Source organism: Phytophthora sojae (genome assembly GCF_000149755.1).
Source record: "Phytophthora sojae unplaced genomic scaffold PHYSOscaffold_4, whole genome shotgun sequence".
In the NCBI taxonomy this organism is placed as follows: Eukaryota; Oomycota; class Peronosporomycetes; order Peronosporales; family Peronosporaceae; genus Phytophthora; species Phytophthora sojae.
Window position 1 is genome coordinate 6,674,697 of NW_009258118.1, and position 14,210 is coordinate 6,688,906.

Sequence of the window (14,210 nt, forward strand, 5' to 3'; positions counted from 1 at the left end):
AGTGTTGGCAGTCCATGTCTTTGGACTTCGTGTTCGGTCTTCCCCCGGACCGCCAGGGGAACACGGGCGTTGTGGTCTTTGTTAACCGCTTCAGCAAGATGGTACATCTTGCTGCAGTACCCGCTGAAGTGACTGCGAAACAGACGGCGCGTCTGTTCGTTGACATGGTGTTCAAACACCATGGCATGCCGATCGACATTGTGTCGGATCGAGACCAGCGCTTCACTGCACACCTTTGGCAAGAAGTGTTTACACTTCTTGGGAGTCAACTTTCGATGTCGACTGCGGACCATCCGCAGACGGACGGGCAGACCGAGCGCGTGAACCGCGTGCTCGTAGACGTGCTTAAGAGCTACGCTCACTCGTTCCAACACTGGAGCGAGTGCCTGCCGATGGCGGAGTTCGCCATCAACAACTCGGTGCATGCCTCGACCGGGCATACACCGTTCTACATGAACGCCATCAGGCACCCACGCCTCCCGAGTCTCCTCGGGATGGTGTCTCCTTCCTTAAGTGGGGGAGGATCTCCGACAGCAACGCAGCAGCCGCAGAATGCCGCTGACACTTGCACAGTGTCAGCCGCAACGACACGAAGTAAAGCCACGAACCGCGCGTCTGTGCAGGACACAGACGCCGACAAGCGCACGAAGAACGTGTCTGTGCGGGGCACATACACTGACAAGAAGAAGAAGAAGAAGAAGAAGAACGGGTCTGTGTAGGGCCCAGACACCACGAAGACGAACGCAGAGGCCGGGCCTACTGCTGGAAACGAGCTGAACGAGTTCGGCTCGGACGTAATCAACTTCGTGCAGCGCAGACAAGCCGTCATTCGGTTTGTCCAAGACGCTATTGCAGCTTCGGTCGACCGACAGAAGCTGAACGCAGACAATGTTGGTAGGGGCAACACTAATGAATTCAACAAGGATTCATTGGTTTTGCTAGCTACTCAAAACCTGCCTAAACATGCAGTTTCCGACTTCGGGGCTCGTTCCGTGCTTCATCGGGCCGTTCACGGTGTTGGTACGGCATGGCAACGCCTACACGCTAGATATTCCATCTAGCATGCGCCTCCATCCGACCTTTTACGTCGGGCGGCTGAAGCCATACCGGCAGCACGAGCCACCTAGCTCGGCTGGCCCGAAGCGGAAGCCCCAGCGGGAGCGAACCTCTGCTCAAGCGCGTGAACGCGCTGGTCCAAGCGCGCGACACGACCCCCACGTCGACAGAGATGTCCGACGCGGTCTGCGAGCCCTGAGCGACTTGAGCCCTCAGGATCGCCACCTCCTGCTTCAGAGCGGCGAACTCCCGGCTCTGATGCTGTTCCACAGCAGCGACCCGCTCCTCGAGCGTCGGGCCAAGGTCAACCCCAGGTTGACCATACCCGGGGCGTGTTCCCACCACCGCCGCCTCCGATCCGCGACGCCCGCGGCTCAACACGCTGGATTGTTGATCGTATTGTGAACCATAGTATCCCGAAAACGAACCGGCAGCCGGTTCGTTATCGTATTCGTTGGAGAGGGTTTCCGCCCCATCAAGATGCATGGGAGCCACGGGACGTCCTGCTGTAGGACGTTCCGGAAATGGTGAGGGCGTACGAAGCTCATCACGCACTGCCGACGCGTAGGTAGTGCGAGCGCTGTAGTCACCTACAGCGCCCGAAGTCCCACGATCGTCGCGTTCCTCACTTGCCAGGAACTTGGCACGGAGATCTTTGAGACTGGCAGGTACACGAATCGTCGTGTACCCGTTTAGGCCGCGGTCGCTCAAGCGCACCGCACCCGGAAGACACAACGTGCACTGTTGGCCTTCGGGCACAGCGCATGGAATACCAGCGTCCACAGAGGATCTGTGGAGCTGCTCCAACCTCCCGCGCGTCGAGAATGTCTCGAAGCGTTCACGGGCATGCTTAACCCGCTCGCGGTAAGCAGCCGGTTTCTTGAAATTCTCAACAAAAGCATACCAACTTTGACAAAGTGCCTGCCAGTCAGGCACTTTGCTGCGAGAAGAGGTCTTCTTGCTGGAGAAGTATCGGAGTTCGTGAAAGAGTCCGATATAGTAATCGCGCCTTTGATTCGTTAACGGATCAAAGTGCTGCTCCTCCGCCACATCATCGTCGTGGATGCCGCTGCATACGTACAGCGGGATTTCATTTGGAGGCACGGTGTTGCCCACACGGTCTGCGACCTCTGACGCAGCCGGCATCCACGGATCGCGCGCTGCCTGAGCAGCACGCGGAGAACTTGAAGACGCCACTTCACGCGGGAGCTTAAAGTCCCAGCAGTAGAGAGCGGAGTGTCGCTCTCGCCGCGCGAAGGCTTCGAGCTCGAAGCGTCCGAGTCGTCTCCTTCACGAGGGCGTCTCGACCCGGCATGCGGGTCGAGACTATCGCTGTCGATAGACTCCTTGCACTTGCTAGAAGAGGCCTCGCCCTCTTCCATCTCCACGTCGCCGTCCTCGAAGTCAACGGTGTCGTTGACTACAGAGGAACCTTCGAGGACAATCTCCGGTTGAGTTGTCCCCGCCTCAGCCTTGGCAGCAAAAGCGGAACGCTTTGCTTTGTGACCCCGTGGACGTCTTTCTTCGCCGAATGAGGGAATATTCGCCCGAGACCAGCTCGGCTACGACCTCAACGGAGACAGGGACAAAAACCTGCGCACCGACCCCAGCTGAATTAACTATACCGCCTGCAACAACGACAGCGGCCATGGGCCATGGCCCATGGCCGCCACGTTGACGACCCCACGTACCCTCGAGCCTCTGCATATGCCCTCGGCAGCGGGAGAACTGCTCTCTAGGCCCGGGACGGCGCCGGATGCGACCTCGGTTTCCTGCACAGTGACTGCAACCTTGACAGACCTGCTGGACACGGGTCCACTAGCTAACCTAGCGGCGGCAAGCACCGAGAACCCGCCGTGTGCGCCCGTGTATGCGGACGACCGAGACGAACCGATGCAGCTCTTGCCGGCCGACTCGACGGCCTCGCGCAGCACGGATGAGGAGATGGTGCCCGTGCCGACGTGCATCGCGAGGGTGCCCGAGCCTGCAACAACGACGACTTCGACGGATAGCAACCTGGAGAGACCTGATGACTTACTGTGGACATTATACTTTGACGGAGCGTGCCGCCACCGGTCCACGGCGATTGGAGCCGCCCCCGGTGCTGGTGCCACGCTGTTTGCCGGCACAGTGAATAAGTGGACTTTTGCTCGCTACCTGGATAGCACGACGCACACTAACAACACGGCAGAATACATCGCGCTCATATCAGGACTGACTGGGGCCTTGCATCACGGTGTCCGCCGTCTCACGGTGAAAGGTGATAGCACACTCATACTGGAGCAGGTACGCGGACGCTACGCTTGCAACAACGCGCGCCTACGGCAGCTGCGCAACCAGGCGCGTCGCCTCCTACGCCGCCTTGACTACTATGAGCTGGTACATGTAGATCGACTAGAGAACCGAGACGCCGACAGACTGGCGAACCGAGCTCTCGATGGCAGGCGCACTCGGACAGAGTGCGCTACGCACGGAATGGACGGCGATGGCTACAGGGGGCGCTTAACTTCCGACCGACTAGCTTCAGGATCGCGAGCAGGACGTGACGCTGAGCCTCGTGAGCACCCCGTCGATGTGGAGATGGAGAATGCCGACGATGAAGCGGCGGCTACTGCTGCTGCTGACATCGTCCGCCGCGATCGAGGACAAACGTTTCCAGTGCTGCCAGTCACCGCTTACAGCACGCCGAGCCGCCAGCCAAGGTTGAAACTGCGGAACAACTTGACTGAGCGTGAACTCGAGGAAGCACATGCAGCGGTACAGCGACTCGGCCACGAGTTCGCGGACAAGCTCACCGTGTGGTCCATAGAGACTTAGGATTCCTATTAGCTGAAAGCAGCATATCTTAGCCAATGGGCGACATGCAATGCACTGGAATTCTGCCTACCAGCCCTTGGCAGATTCCTATCTTAGAATATTACATTTAGAGGAAGTCAGAAACATAAAACAAAAATAGCAGTTCTCATTTTAACCCAAAAACATTATTTGGATCGTTTATTTAGATTAATCTATACTCGGAGGCCCGAGTATAATTAACTCTAATTTAAACTAAGCTACCCTTCCTCACATACACATGCACAAACGTGTAAGCTAAAGTAGTGAGCCAAAGTAGGCCCATTACAGTGTCCCTCAGTGTATTAGTCTACCTACCGAGGGTTTACCTTGGTCCCCCTGTATAAGGCCTAACACGCCGGTACCCTTCCTTTCTGAGGGACTGCAGTGGGGTTGCGCGAAAGCGCTATATAGTATCCTAGCCTTAGCTCGTGGCTAGTGGTACAGGGTTTTGGGTTGACCGAAGATAACCTAAGTTGCACAGAGGCGCTTGCAACCGACCCGGTGTAAGGGATCGTTCCTGGTCTTCAGGTTTTGATCCAATAAGCGCTTACCTCTGCGGGTTAGCGTGTTGTTGGTGTCTCTAATACCTTTTGGTGGAAGATAATTTTAGTGGTATTACCACATCACACAATGTTATACGGGAACCAGTCGCGGATGTGACGGAGGAGACACTGAAGGCCGAGATGGAACATAAAGCAGGCGGTTTGATGAACGATCATATGTCAGACATGGCAAGGCCCCTCGCTGAGGAGCTGAGGATGGACTTGTGGCAGCCCTACATTGAGGCCTGCGTATTCATGGATCTCGATAGGCTTGTTGAGGGGCACGATCGGGCGGTATGGGTGGGGCGAGCGGTAGCCTCTGACGGTGCTGGTCGCCAGCGAATGAAAACTGGGTGCAAGCTGTTGGCAGCGAACCTGCTGCCCGACGTCCTGCGAGTTGATGTTGAACGGCTGGTGGATATGGCTTATCGTGAGGCGAAGGTGAACGACGTCTATCTGCACGGCCAGATTGCGACGCGTACGGTTCGTCAGCTGCATTAACACTTTATGCAGTCAGAAACTATGAAAACTGTTCAGCCCAAGGTAAAGCCCGGTGAAGCGAATCCGGCAAAAGGAAAACCGACTGAGACGCCAATGCTCTACGAGAGGCCCAAGGCGAAAGACCATGCGGTGAGGACGAGACAGAATCTAGAGTCCGAAAACTCTCTAGTTGTATTTTTTGTTTAGATGAGTACTCTCACTGCCTACCTTCAAACTCATACAACTCGTCAGCGCTCATCGATTCAGCTCCAAGTTGAAAACGATGCTCCGAACGCACTTATTTATCGATATCCATGCCAGCCATTGCGTTTAAAAGCTCATTCTCGCGGCTCAGCGCGTCTTGCTAAAGGCGAGCCAGGCAATTCCGTATCGACGGTGAATGTTTAGGATTTCAAGCTCGTCCTTGTGCATGTTCACGTAGCCGCTGATGTGGTCGACCTTGATATGGCAGTAATGACACACGATGTGGAAGTCTCCACGAATTCACTGCTTGTTGCAGAAAGAGCAGATCAAGTAGGGGGCCGACTTCCTCGTAGTCACGCCCGCGAAACTGGTCGTGACGAAGTTGCCTTGGGGTGGGTGAATTGACGGGGTAAGATCGATATCATTCAGTTAGATGATCTTACGGAGTGCTTGAAGCTCAACATCGACGTTTACACAAAAGATGTGGAGTCGGGCGAAGTTGAATGCATTCGCAAATCTGAGAAGGGTTATGCAACTCTCAGCACTCTATCTCACAGCAACCACGCGATATGTATCAAAAATATTGGTATGTTTCTCGGTAAATATCAGTGTCCTCAGTATGGAATGGTATTTCCGACGGCTACTAAGCTTAAGGATCATAAAAAGAATAGATGCGAGGAGGTGAATATTATGTCGTTTCCCAAGCAAACCACGATCTACTAGCCTGCGAAATTTTTTGTATTCCAGATGATGCAGAGATATTAAGTTCACGGGGCTACTCCTTATTTATAACGATCGCTTCATCGTTTACCACTTTGAATCTATCTTGAAGCCAACTCACATGCAGTCAGGGGAGAATACTGTCTTCATGAATAAACATATTCCTGTCAGTGTTTCAATTCTTAATACATTGTATAATTCGTATTTGTGTATCGTAGAAGAGTCACCAAAGAGGCGTGTTGAGAGGATGTTCCGGCTGGTACTCCACTCAGTGAGTATTTTAACCTTAACGGACTCAGAAAATCATACCAGATTTTGGGGGGAAGCCAAAACCAACTTTGCTAAATACTGCGGAAGGCACATTGGCATTGCTTTTACATGTTCTTTAGTACAAACTATTCAACATGGACGCTACTGTTTCCTTGCTTGAAAACGCGCGAACGCAGAATCCAAAACAATAACCGCTTGCATTAGACTTGATCGACAAAATTTTGATGATTTGTCTCGGGTTGTTTTGAAATAAGTAGATCACCCAAAAGGACACGGATGATGTCTACGGAATCAAGGGTGCGCCAATGCACAATGTGCTTGGTTTCATTGACGGGACCAAGAACCGGATCAGCCGCCCGTCCCCGAGGCCCGGGCACCGCGAAAACTTGCAGAAGCAGGTGTACTCGGGGCACAAGCGAGTACACTGCCTGAACTACCAGTCGTCCCCGATGGACTGACCATCCACTTTTGGGGGCCATCGAGGGCAAGCAGCACGACATCACACTACTAAGGGAAAGCAAGCTTACAGAGTATTTGGAGGCTAGAGAGTCCGACTTTGGTGGCTTCTTGCTGTACGGCGATCCCGCATACGGGGTACAGCGCTTCATCGTATCAGGCTTTAAGAAAGCGCAATTGACAGCTAGAGAGCAAGCCTTAACGCAGCTATGAGATCCGTTCGCGAATCCGTCGGGTGGAAGTTTTCTATTCTCAAGACACAGTGGGCATCTATTGACTACTAGAAGAAGCTTAAACTGCGCCAGAGCCCAATTGGTAAGCTAGTAAATGTGTGCATGTTGCTCACAAATTGCCACTGCTGCTATTACGGTGGGAACCAGATCAGCAAGTATTTTCATTTGAAGCCGCCATCGCTAGCGGATTATCTAGATCTAAGTAGCTAGCTACTAAGCGACCAATACAAACTACTTGTTTTGGGGCTTACTAAAGTGTTTTTCCGAATACTTCAGCTAGTTTCAAAAAGAAAGCCCAGTCTTCTTCGCGCTCACGAGCACGTGTAGCGGCTTGTTGCTCCCGACGCTCCTTCTGCTCCTTGGCCTCCATCCTCTTCAGTTCCAACAGGAACTCCTTCATCTCGTCCTCTTTGTTCTTTTTCTTAGGAGGCTCGCCGGCTGACAGGCTCTCCATAGCTAGGCGGCGAGCCGTTAGTGATGCCTCCTCATCTGCATCGCGCTTGCGCTTGGCGGTGTCCTTCTCGGCAGCCACGGCTTCGATATGGTCATCGATGAGAGCAATAAGATCGTCCAGCAAGACGTCCTTCTCCGTTTCTTCTTCGTCGACGCCAGACGCAGCTAACGCAGCAGCATTCTGCTGACGTTTCTGCGTCACCAGCTTGTCGAAACGCGCTTGAGCCGTCTTGCCGCTCAGCTTGCCACGAGAGAAGTTTGCATCACTTACCAGCTGGGCGGCAAGAGCGCCCCATGCGGCCATTGTCTTGCCTCGCTCCTTTAGAAAAGGGCGATTGCTCAGCGCCTGGCGAAGAAGTGCGAGGTCCTCCTCCGCGGAGAAATTGCGCCGCTTCGGGCCCATGGTTGTTAGCTGGCTGATCTCGTTGTGAGGACAGTTTTCTTCAAAGCCACCAATTCTGTAACTCTAATTCTCTTCCGAGGGCTGGTGGAGCCCGTTTTTTGTTGCTTTGTGCGGGAATGGTAATAGAATCGCTGCTGCGAAATATCTCTATTAGTGAGCAAGAGCTTACCTACAACCGATTAACTAGTGAGGTTGGGGATTACACCACCGCTTAATTTATAAATTTATTTTATCTTATACCTATCTGTATATGACCAACATGTCGACTGAGTTAGGTTTCGGAAAGTATATTAATTCTTCGATTGAAGAAGTATACAAAATGATCCTGGCTATTGTCGCTGGCTAAAGAACCAGCATAACTTACTAAATGAAGCTATGCTGAAATTTCTTCAATCAAAGTTAACAGATGCCCTGGTGATGGTGATTATGTTATAAATTTTGGTATGTACATGAACAGAAAACTCAAAACCGTTCATGCGCTTGATCCTAATTATACTGACTGGCTTCGTAAAAATAAAGGTTACCGAGACGTGTCCACGTCTAGTACAAGAACTTAGAACATCTCCACCGCTGCTGAGTAAAACTAAAAGCAAATTGCCCTCAGATCCGTGCCTACATCGGCACAACCGTGCTAAAGACAGCGGTCATTGAGACTCGCTCGCGGTATTCGGGGATAGAGAGAGTCTCTATCCCGGCGGAGGCCTTCCCCCCTGCTGCAATGTCGGTCTTCTTCGGCGAGCTCATTGCGGAATGAGCTCGAGTATTCTTTCTCCCAACGTGGAGAATTGACGAATGGTCAATTTCCGGATTGACGTGCCGTGACTCGGCGCGTCTAACCTTGAGAGGGGGATGGTGTATCAGGGTTACACGCACACGTGGCTACAGTCACTTGTAACTCTAACAGACACGACCTCTCTTAGAGGTTCGAAAGACTTTCTCGATCTTGGTGTAGACACACCAAAGGCTACATACATTTACGATCACCACGACGGATGTGGAGGACTGGAAAACAGCCGAAGGTTACCTTTCCGCGCTCACGCCTACGCTGTACAGCACACTGCTTCCTTTCGCGCAGCATCAACGCCCACCACGTCGACCTCGGCGACCTGCCGTAAACCCAGCCCGCCAGCGGGGTCGCCGCAGACCTCCATGGACACCGCCCAATGAACGACTCAACGCGGCCCTGGACCAGTTGGAGAGCCTGCAGACAGCGCCATGTCCGTCGCAGCCCGCCATCAGGAAAGCTCGGCGCCGTGCAGGTTGCATCCGCTCGGCGATGCGACGGACGTCGCTGCGTAAGAAATTCCGAACGCATGAGAAGGCATGCATGCAGCAGATATTCGCTGGCGCGAAAGCTGACCCGGAGCATGCCGGTGGACCAGCGGCCCCGACGCGCTGCCCGATACCCAAGTCGACGGTGCACGAGTACTTCCAGGGTGTGAATACGCCGCAGCACCAGTTCAACTTCGACGACGAGGCCGGCGAGCCCTTCCGTCAATTGCTGGTGGCGTTGCCACCGGCCTCTGCGGCAATGGATGCGCTCACATCGGTGATTGTGGCCGATGAAGTGGAAGACGCAGTGCATCGCGCGCAGGCCCGCTCCAGCCCCGACATCGATGGCATCGGCCATGACATTTACAAGACCTTCCTGCCGGAACTGCTGCCTGCGCTGCACGCTGCCTTCGCCGTATGTTGGAAGCACGGCAAAGTGCCGGCTCTGTGGAAGGTTGGCACGGTGCAGCTAATCTACAAGAAGGGCGACCCAGAGAGCCCCGGCAACTGGAGACCTATATGTCTACAGGCGTGCATCTACAAACTCTACTCCGACATTCTGGCGAGACGCCTTGTGACGTGGCTCGACGCGAACAACCGGCTTACCGACGCGCAGAAGGGCGTTCGCAGCGTCAATGGATGCGCAGAGCACAACTTCTTGAGCACGGCGGTGCTCGACCAGACACGCCGACGACCCAAACCTCTCCACCTCGTTTGGTATGACGTAAAGAACGCCTTCGGCTCGGTGCCGTCCGAGCTCATCTGGCGGGTGCTGCTGCTGCTCGGAGCGGACGCCTCGTACGTCGGACGCCTGCGTGACATCTACAGGGGCGCCGTGTTCACAGTGGCGAACGCAGCGGATGGCGCGACGGACCCTATTGAGCTACGCATGGGCGTGTTTCAGTGGTGCCCCCTGTCGCCATATCTGTTCCTGGTCGGCATCATGCCGCTCGTGCGCGCGCTGCAGGCACTTGCACCGGAGATCGGTGTCCCGATGACCAAGGACCGGAAGCTGTCGGTGACAGCGTACGCTGACGACTTGAAGACGTACAGCACGTCGGCGGCGGGCATCAGCAAAGCACACGCAGTGGTCGTACGCTTCCTTGAATGGACTACTATGCAAGCCAACGCGTCCAAGTGCGTGTCGCTATCAGTGAAGACAGACGCTCATGGCCACCTCCGCAAGGACAAAGTGCGACTGACGCTGGACGGCGACGTGATCCCGTCGCTCACACTAGACGAGGGGTACACGTACCTTGGTGTAGGTAACGGCTTCAACCATGCCCGACACCGTGGGTCCATGGGCCCCGTGCTGCAAGAGATGAAACGCATGATGGCCGCAATCTTCCGCTCCCCACTCGCTCCATGGCAAAAGATCAAAGCTATCAAGACGTACGGGTACCCTAAGGCTGACTACTTGCTGCGCCACGTGCGCGCCTACAAGACACAACTCGAGAGCGTGGAATCGGCGCTGGCGCGCGGCCTGCGCCACCTACTTCGCCTCAACCAGTCCAGCACGACGGCACTATTCCACTCCCCGGTGGACAAGGGAGGCCTAGGCTTCGTGTCGCTAGTTGACCTGCGCGCCGTGCTGCAGGTTAGCCACGCGTGGCAAATGCTTTACTCGCCGGACCTGTTCGTGCGCGAGGTCGCGCAGGAACAGGTGTGGCAGGTGATCGAAAAGCGCTTCATTGTTGACCCTGACCACTGGCGCGGCCGCGTACCGGACGCCATCCAGCTCTACCTGAACGGCGAGCTTGGATCGTCACCATTTGCGCGTCAAAAGCGCAAGTCCGGCGACATCGGTTCGCTTTGGGCTGACGTCAAGGACCGCCTCGCCGCACGCGGACTCAAGCTGACGACGGAGTCGGTGCGGACAGAGGGCGGAATGGAGGTTGATATGATGTTGCAAATGAAGCTGCCGCACCGCCCGCAGCCGCTCACCCACAAAGACATCACGCACCAGCTCCGCCAGCACGTCAAGCTAACGGAGCTCGCGCGATGGAAGTCACTCGAAACGCAGAGCGACGTGGTGCGCGCGATCAGCGGCGCTGGCAGCGCTTTTGTGGCACGCGGCGGCGGCCTCAGCGATGCTGAATACCGCTTTGCACTGTCGGCGCGCATCGATTTGGCGCCGACGCGCTCGGTGCTCCGTCGCTGGAATGAGCGCGGCGGCGTGCAGTGCCGCCACCCTCAGTGTACCAGCGACGAAACGCGGCCTCATGTTCTGCAGCATTGTCCGGGGAATGCACGTGCCATCGACGGCCGCCACGACCGTGTGCTTGCAATGATTAAGGCCGCAATCGACCCCGTCGTATCGAAGCGTGGCAGCCGACTAGCGGCGCGATTCGACTCGCATTTTGAGGGCCTACCTGGTCGGGCGCTCCGCCCCGACATCCAGCTTTTCGACGCGGCTACGAGGACTGTGTCCATATCCGACCTTGCCGTCGCCTTTGAAGCGCAGAAGACCGACGACCCCACCGTGGGCAACATGCGCTCTCGCCACGACGAGAAGGTGGCCAAGTACCAGCGGGCGAGGAGTACCTGGAGACTCTTGGGTGGCGAGTCCACGTATCAGCCTTGGTGTACGGAGCACTAGGTGCGGTGATGCCCTCGAACTACAAGGTGCTGACCGAGCACCTCCGTCTCACCAAGCGTGGGGCCGCCCAGCTCAGCCGACGCATCTCGGTGACCTGTGTGCAGGCCAGCCGCCGCATCTGGCGGATGCACGCTGGCGAGATCAATTGCATTGACACCGCTCGACACCCAACTACAACCTCGGCGGCGACATCGACAACACCGTCGGCGGGCCCAGTGCCCGTGACTCCTACGCTGCCAACGACGACACCAACCAGCGGACCACGACGTTCATTTACAAGATGGGGCCCGCGCCTCCACCCGGCCCGGCCAGCACCAGCAACTCTACGAGCGACTCACCGCCGCCCACCACGTACTCGTGATCGCGGGCGGCAACAATCTCAACGCCTCCATGGCAACCACGCCACGGACCACAGAAACTAGTGAACCTGGGCCCCTCCCGGTCCCAATGGTACTCTCCAGCAAGGACATCGCCGACTTCAGCCCAATGTAGCCAGGTATCCATTAGTGTAGCATTCCACAGACACAGCCAGCAGGATACATGCTTCCCAGGGTGACTACCGATTGGCCAAGAAATGCATGTATGAAAAATGAGAGCGTTGACATGAGCCGGAGCAGGCCCCTTGCACTCCGGTGCTGTAAGGGTTCAGGAATGCTCTTTTGAGTAATTCCACAGTAGAATTTTTGTCAGCGGGGGTGAGCGCGTGCGCCGCCCCCACCCTCCTCTTCCAAGCAACTACACTTCTTCGGAGCCTACGCTTCTCGCTTCGTGTACCTACTTCTACTGCGTGTCTGCTGCGTGCGGGTTGCGCGTGTCGATGGCGATCTTCTCGCTGTTCGCGCGCTGTTCAGTGGTTCGCAGCCGCCGGCGTCGCCGGTGAGCAGCATAGCGTCGAGCGCGGTGACGGCGCGTGAAGAGGACGACGCCGTGAGCGTCGAGAGCGACTTCTTCAGCGACGCGGCCAGCGACTTCGAGGGCGCGGGCGAGGGCGCCGCCGCCGTGGACTGGCTGCCCGTGCTCGACGAGACAGCACCTCCAACTACAGCCGCCCATGCTGATCAAGCTGCTGCCGACCAAGTTGCCGCCGGCGGTCAAGATGCTGACGCGCGGACCCACGATGCTACCGACCAAGCTGGCGATGACCGTGCTACTACTGCTGGAGGTGGCCGTGCTGCTGCCTCCACGCTCGCCGCGCCCATGCCCGGCAACGACCAGACGAGCGAGCCCCAGAGCTCACGTCTGCTCGGTGCCGCCGCTGTCAGTGGCAACTCCGAAACAGCTCCTGCTGCCGATGATGCCCCGCCGCTGGCCACGCTCTCGGTCTTCGCGCACAACGCGACCTCGTTCAGGTGCATCGCGTGCGCCTTTGCAGCGCCGCAGATTGCAGACCTCCACGCTCACCGCTGCCGGCAGCACCGCGGCACCACATTCACGGACGTGTTCCATGGCGGATGCGCCTGTGCCGCGTCGTTCGCCCAGCGGGCAGCGGCAACGAGACACAGCCTCCGCTGCGGAACTGCGTCAAGCGCTCTTGGCGCCGCGCGCCCGACGCAGCAACCAGCACCTGCAGACACAGAGGCGGCTGGAGGAGGGCCCACGGTGACACGCCGTAATCCTCCCCCAGACTCAGCCATCACTAACACTTCTCCCTCTCGGTCGTGGCGTGCGCATCGTTCTCGTCTTTGTGTCCTTTCTCGCGCCACAGGTTTCCTGACGACGAATGCATCGCTGACCGAGGCAACTGCGCCGCTGCGGGCTTGTTTAGATCTCTGCCTCCCGCTCAGCGATTGGAACCGCTCACTGCAAGCCTTAACCTCAGTCATTTGACAGATGCGCACGTTTGTACCCATCAATGTCTTCAAGCTGTACGATGTCCACCAGCCCGCGGACATCCCATATCGACGTTATGACTGACGTGTTTTTTTTCACTCTGGGATCCGCTCTGTTGACAGCAAGTCCATTGAACAACTCATGTTATGTACAAAGTGAGCTAAACATGTACAACTAAATGTCGCATACATCTCGAACGCCTAACATAGCACGCCCTAAAAGTCCTATTGGGTCAATACCAAAACCATATGATTAAATGCATAATTTCACAGAGAAGAGAAGCCCAGTGGGTCAATATATATATATAAAATGGTGGGGGGGATCGCACGCGGTCAGCCCCACTGGCAAAAACGCTACTGCGGAATTACTTAGAGCATTCCTGGCCTCTAAATGCACCGAATTGCGAGGGGCCTGCTCCGGCTCATGTTAACGCCCTCATTATTTTATCGATGTATCTTGGCAAATCGGTAATCATACTGGGTAAGCATGTCTCCTGCTGGATTGTGGCTGTAAAATGCTACACTAATGGGTCCCTGAATACATAGGACTGAAGTCGGTATCGTTGCTGGAGGGTGCTGTTGGGGCCGGAAGGGGTTCAGGTTCACTAGTTCCTGTGGGCGGATGCCATGATGATGGTGGTGCCACCTACGATCGCGAGAAGAAGGACAGCGGTGAGGCGATCGTAGTGTCGCTGGCCTGGTCGGACCAGATGAAGGTGTGGGCCCCATGTTGTAAGTGAACATCGTGATTTGCTGGTTGTCGCGGGTGACGGGAGCTTCGCGTCTGGGGAAATAAGTTATCACCGATGACATGCAACCAGACGACTTGATCGTCTCTCGAGGCGACCTGCCACAATG

At 56.0% G+C, this 14,210-nt stretch overlaps 4 protein-coding genes across 4 annotated transcripts; all 4 read left to right on the plus strand.

Annotated features, from left to right (window-relative positions):
* Positions 1-3,108: 3,108 nt before the first annotated feature.
* PHYSODRAFT_381063 (hypothetical protein) lies at positions 3,109-3,495 on the plus strand (the record flags this gene model as incomplete). Its single annotated transcript, XM_009529501.1, has 1 exon — positions 3,109-3,495. A coding segment is annotated over one exon (387 nt), but the record flags the coding sequence as incomplete, so codon positions are not given.
* Positions 3,496-3,636: 141 nt separating this feature from the next.
* Positions 3,637-9,222, plus strand: PHYSODRAFT_502138 (hypothetical protein; the record flags this gene model as incomplete). Its single annotated transcript, XM_009529502.1, has 3 exons — positions 3,637-3,833; positions 8,616-8,743; positions 8,864-9,222. Coding segments are annotated over 3 exons (684 nt in total), but the record flags the coding sequence as incomplete, so codon positions are not given.
* Positions 9,223-9,231: 9 nt separating this feature from the next.
* PHYSODRAFT_432976 (hypothetical protein) lies at positions 9,232-9,486 on the plus strand (the record flags this gene model as incomplete). Its single annotated transcript, XM_009529503.1, has 1 exon — positions 9,232-9,486. A coding segment is annotated over one exon (255 nt), but the record flags the coding sequence as incomplete, so codon positions are not given.
* A 2,874-nt stretch (positions 9,487-12,360) lies between these two features.
* Positions 12,361-13,350, plus strand: PHYSODRAFT_501412 (hypothetical protein; the record flags this gene model as incomplete). The annotated part of the gene is made up of 1 exon (XM_009529504.1): positions 12,361-13,350. A coding segment is annotated over one exon (990 nt), but the record flags the coding sequence as incomplete, so codon positions are not given.
* Between the last annotated feature and the right edge of the window lie 860 nt (positions 13,351-14,210).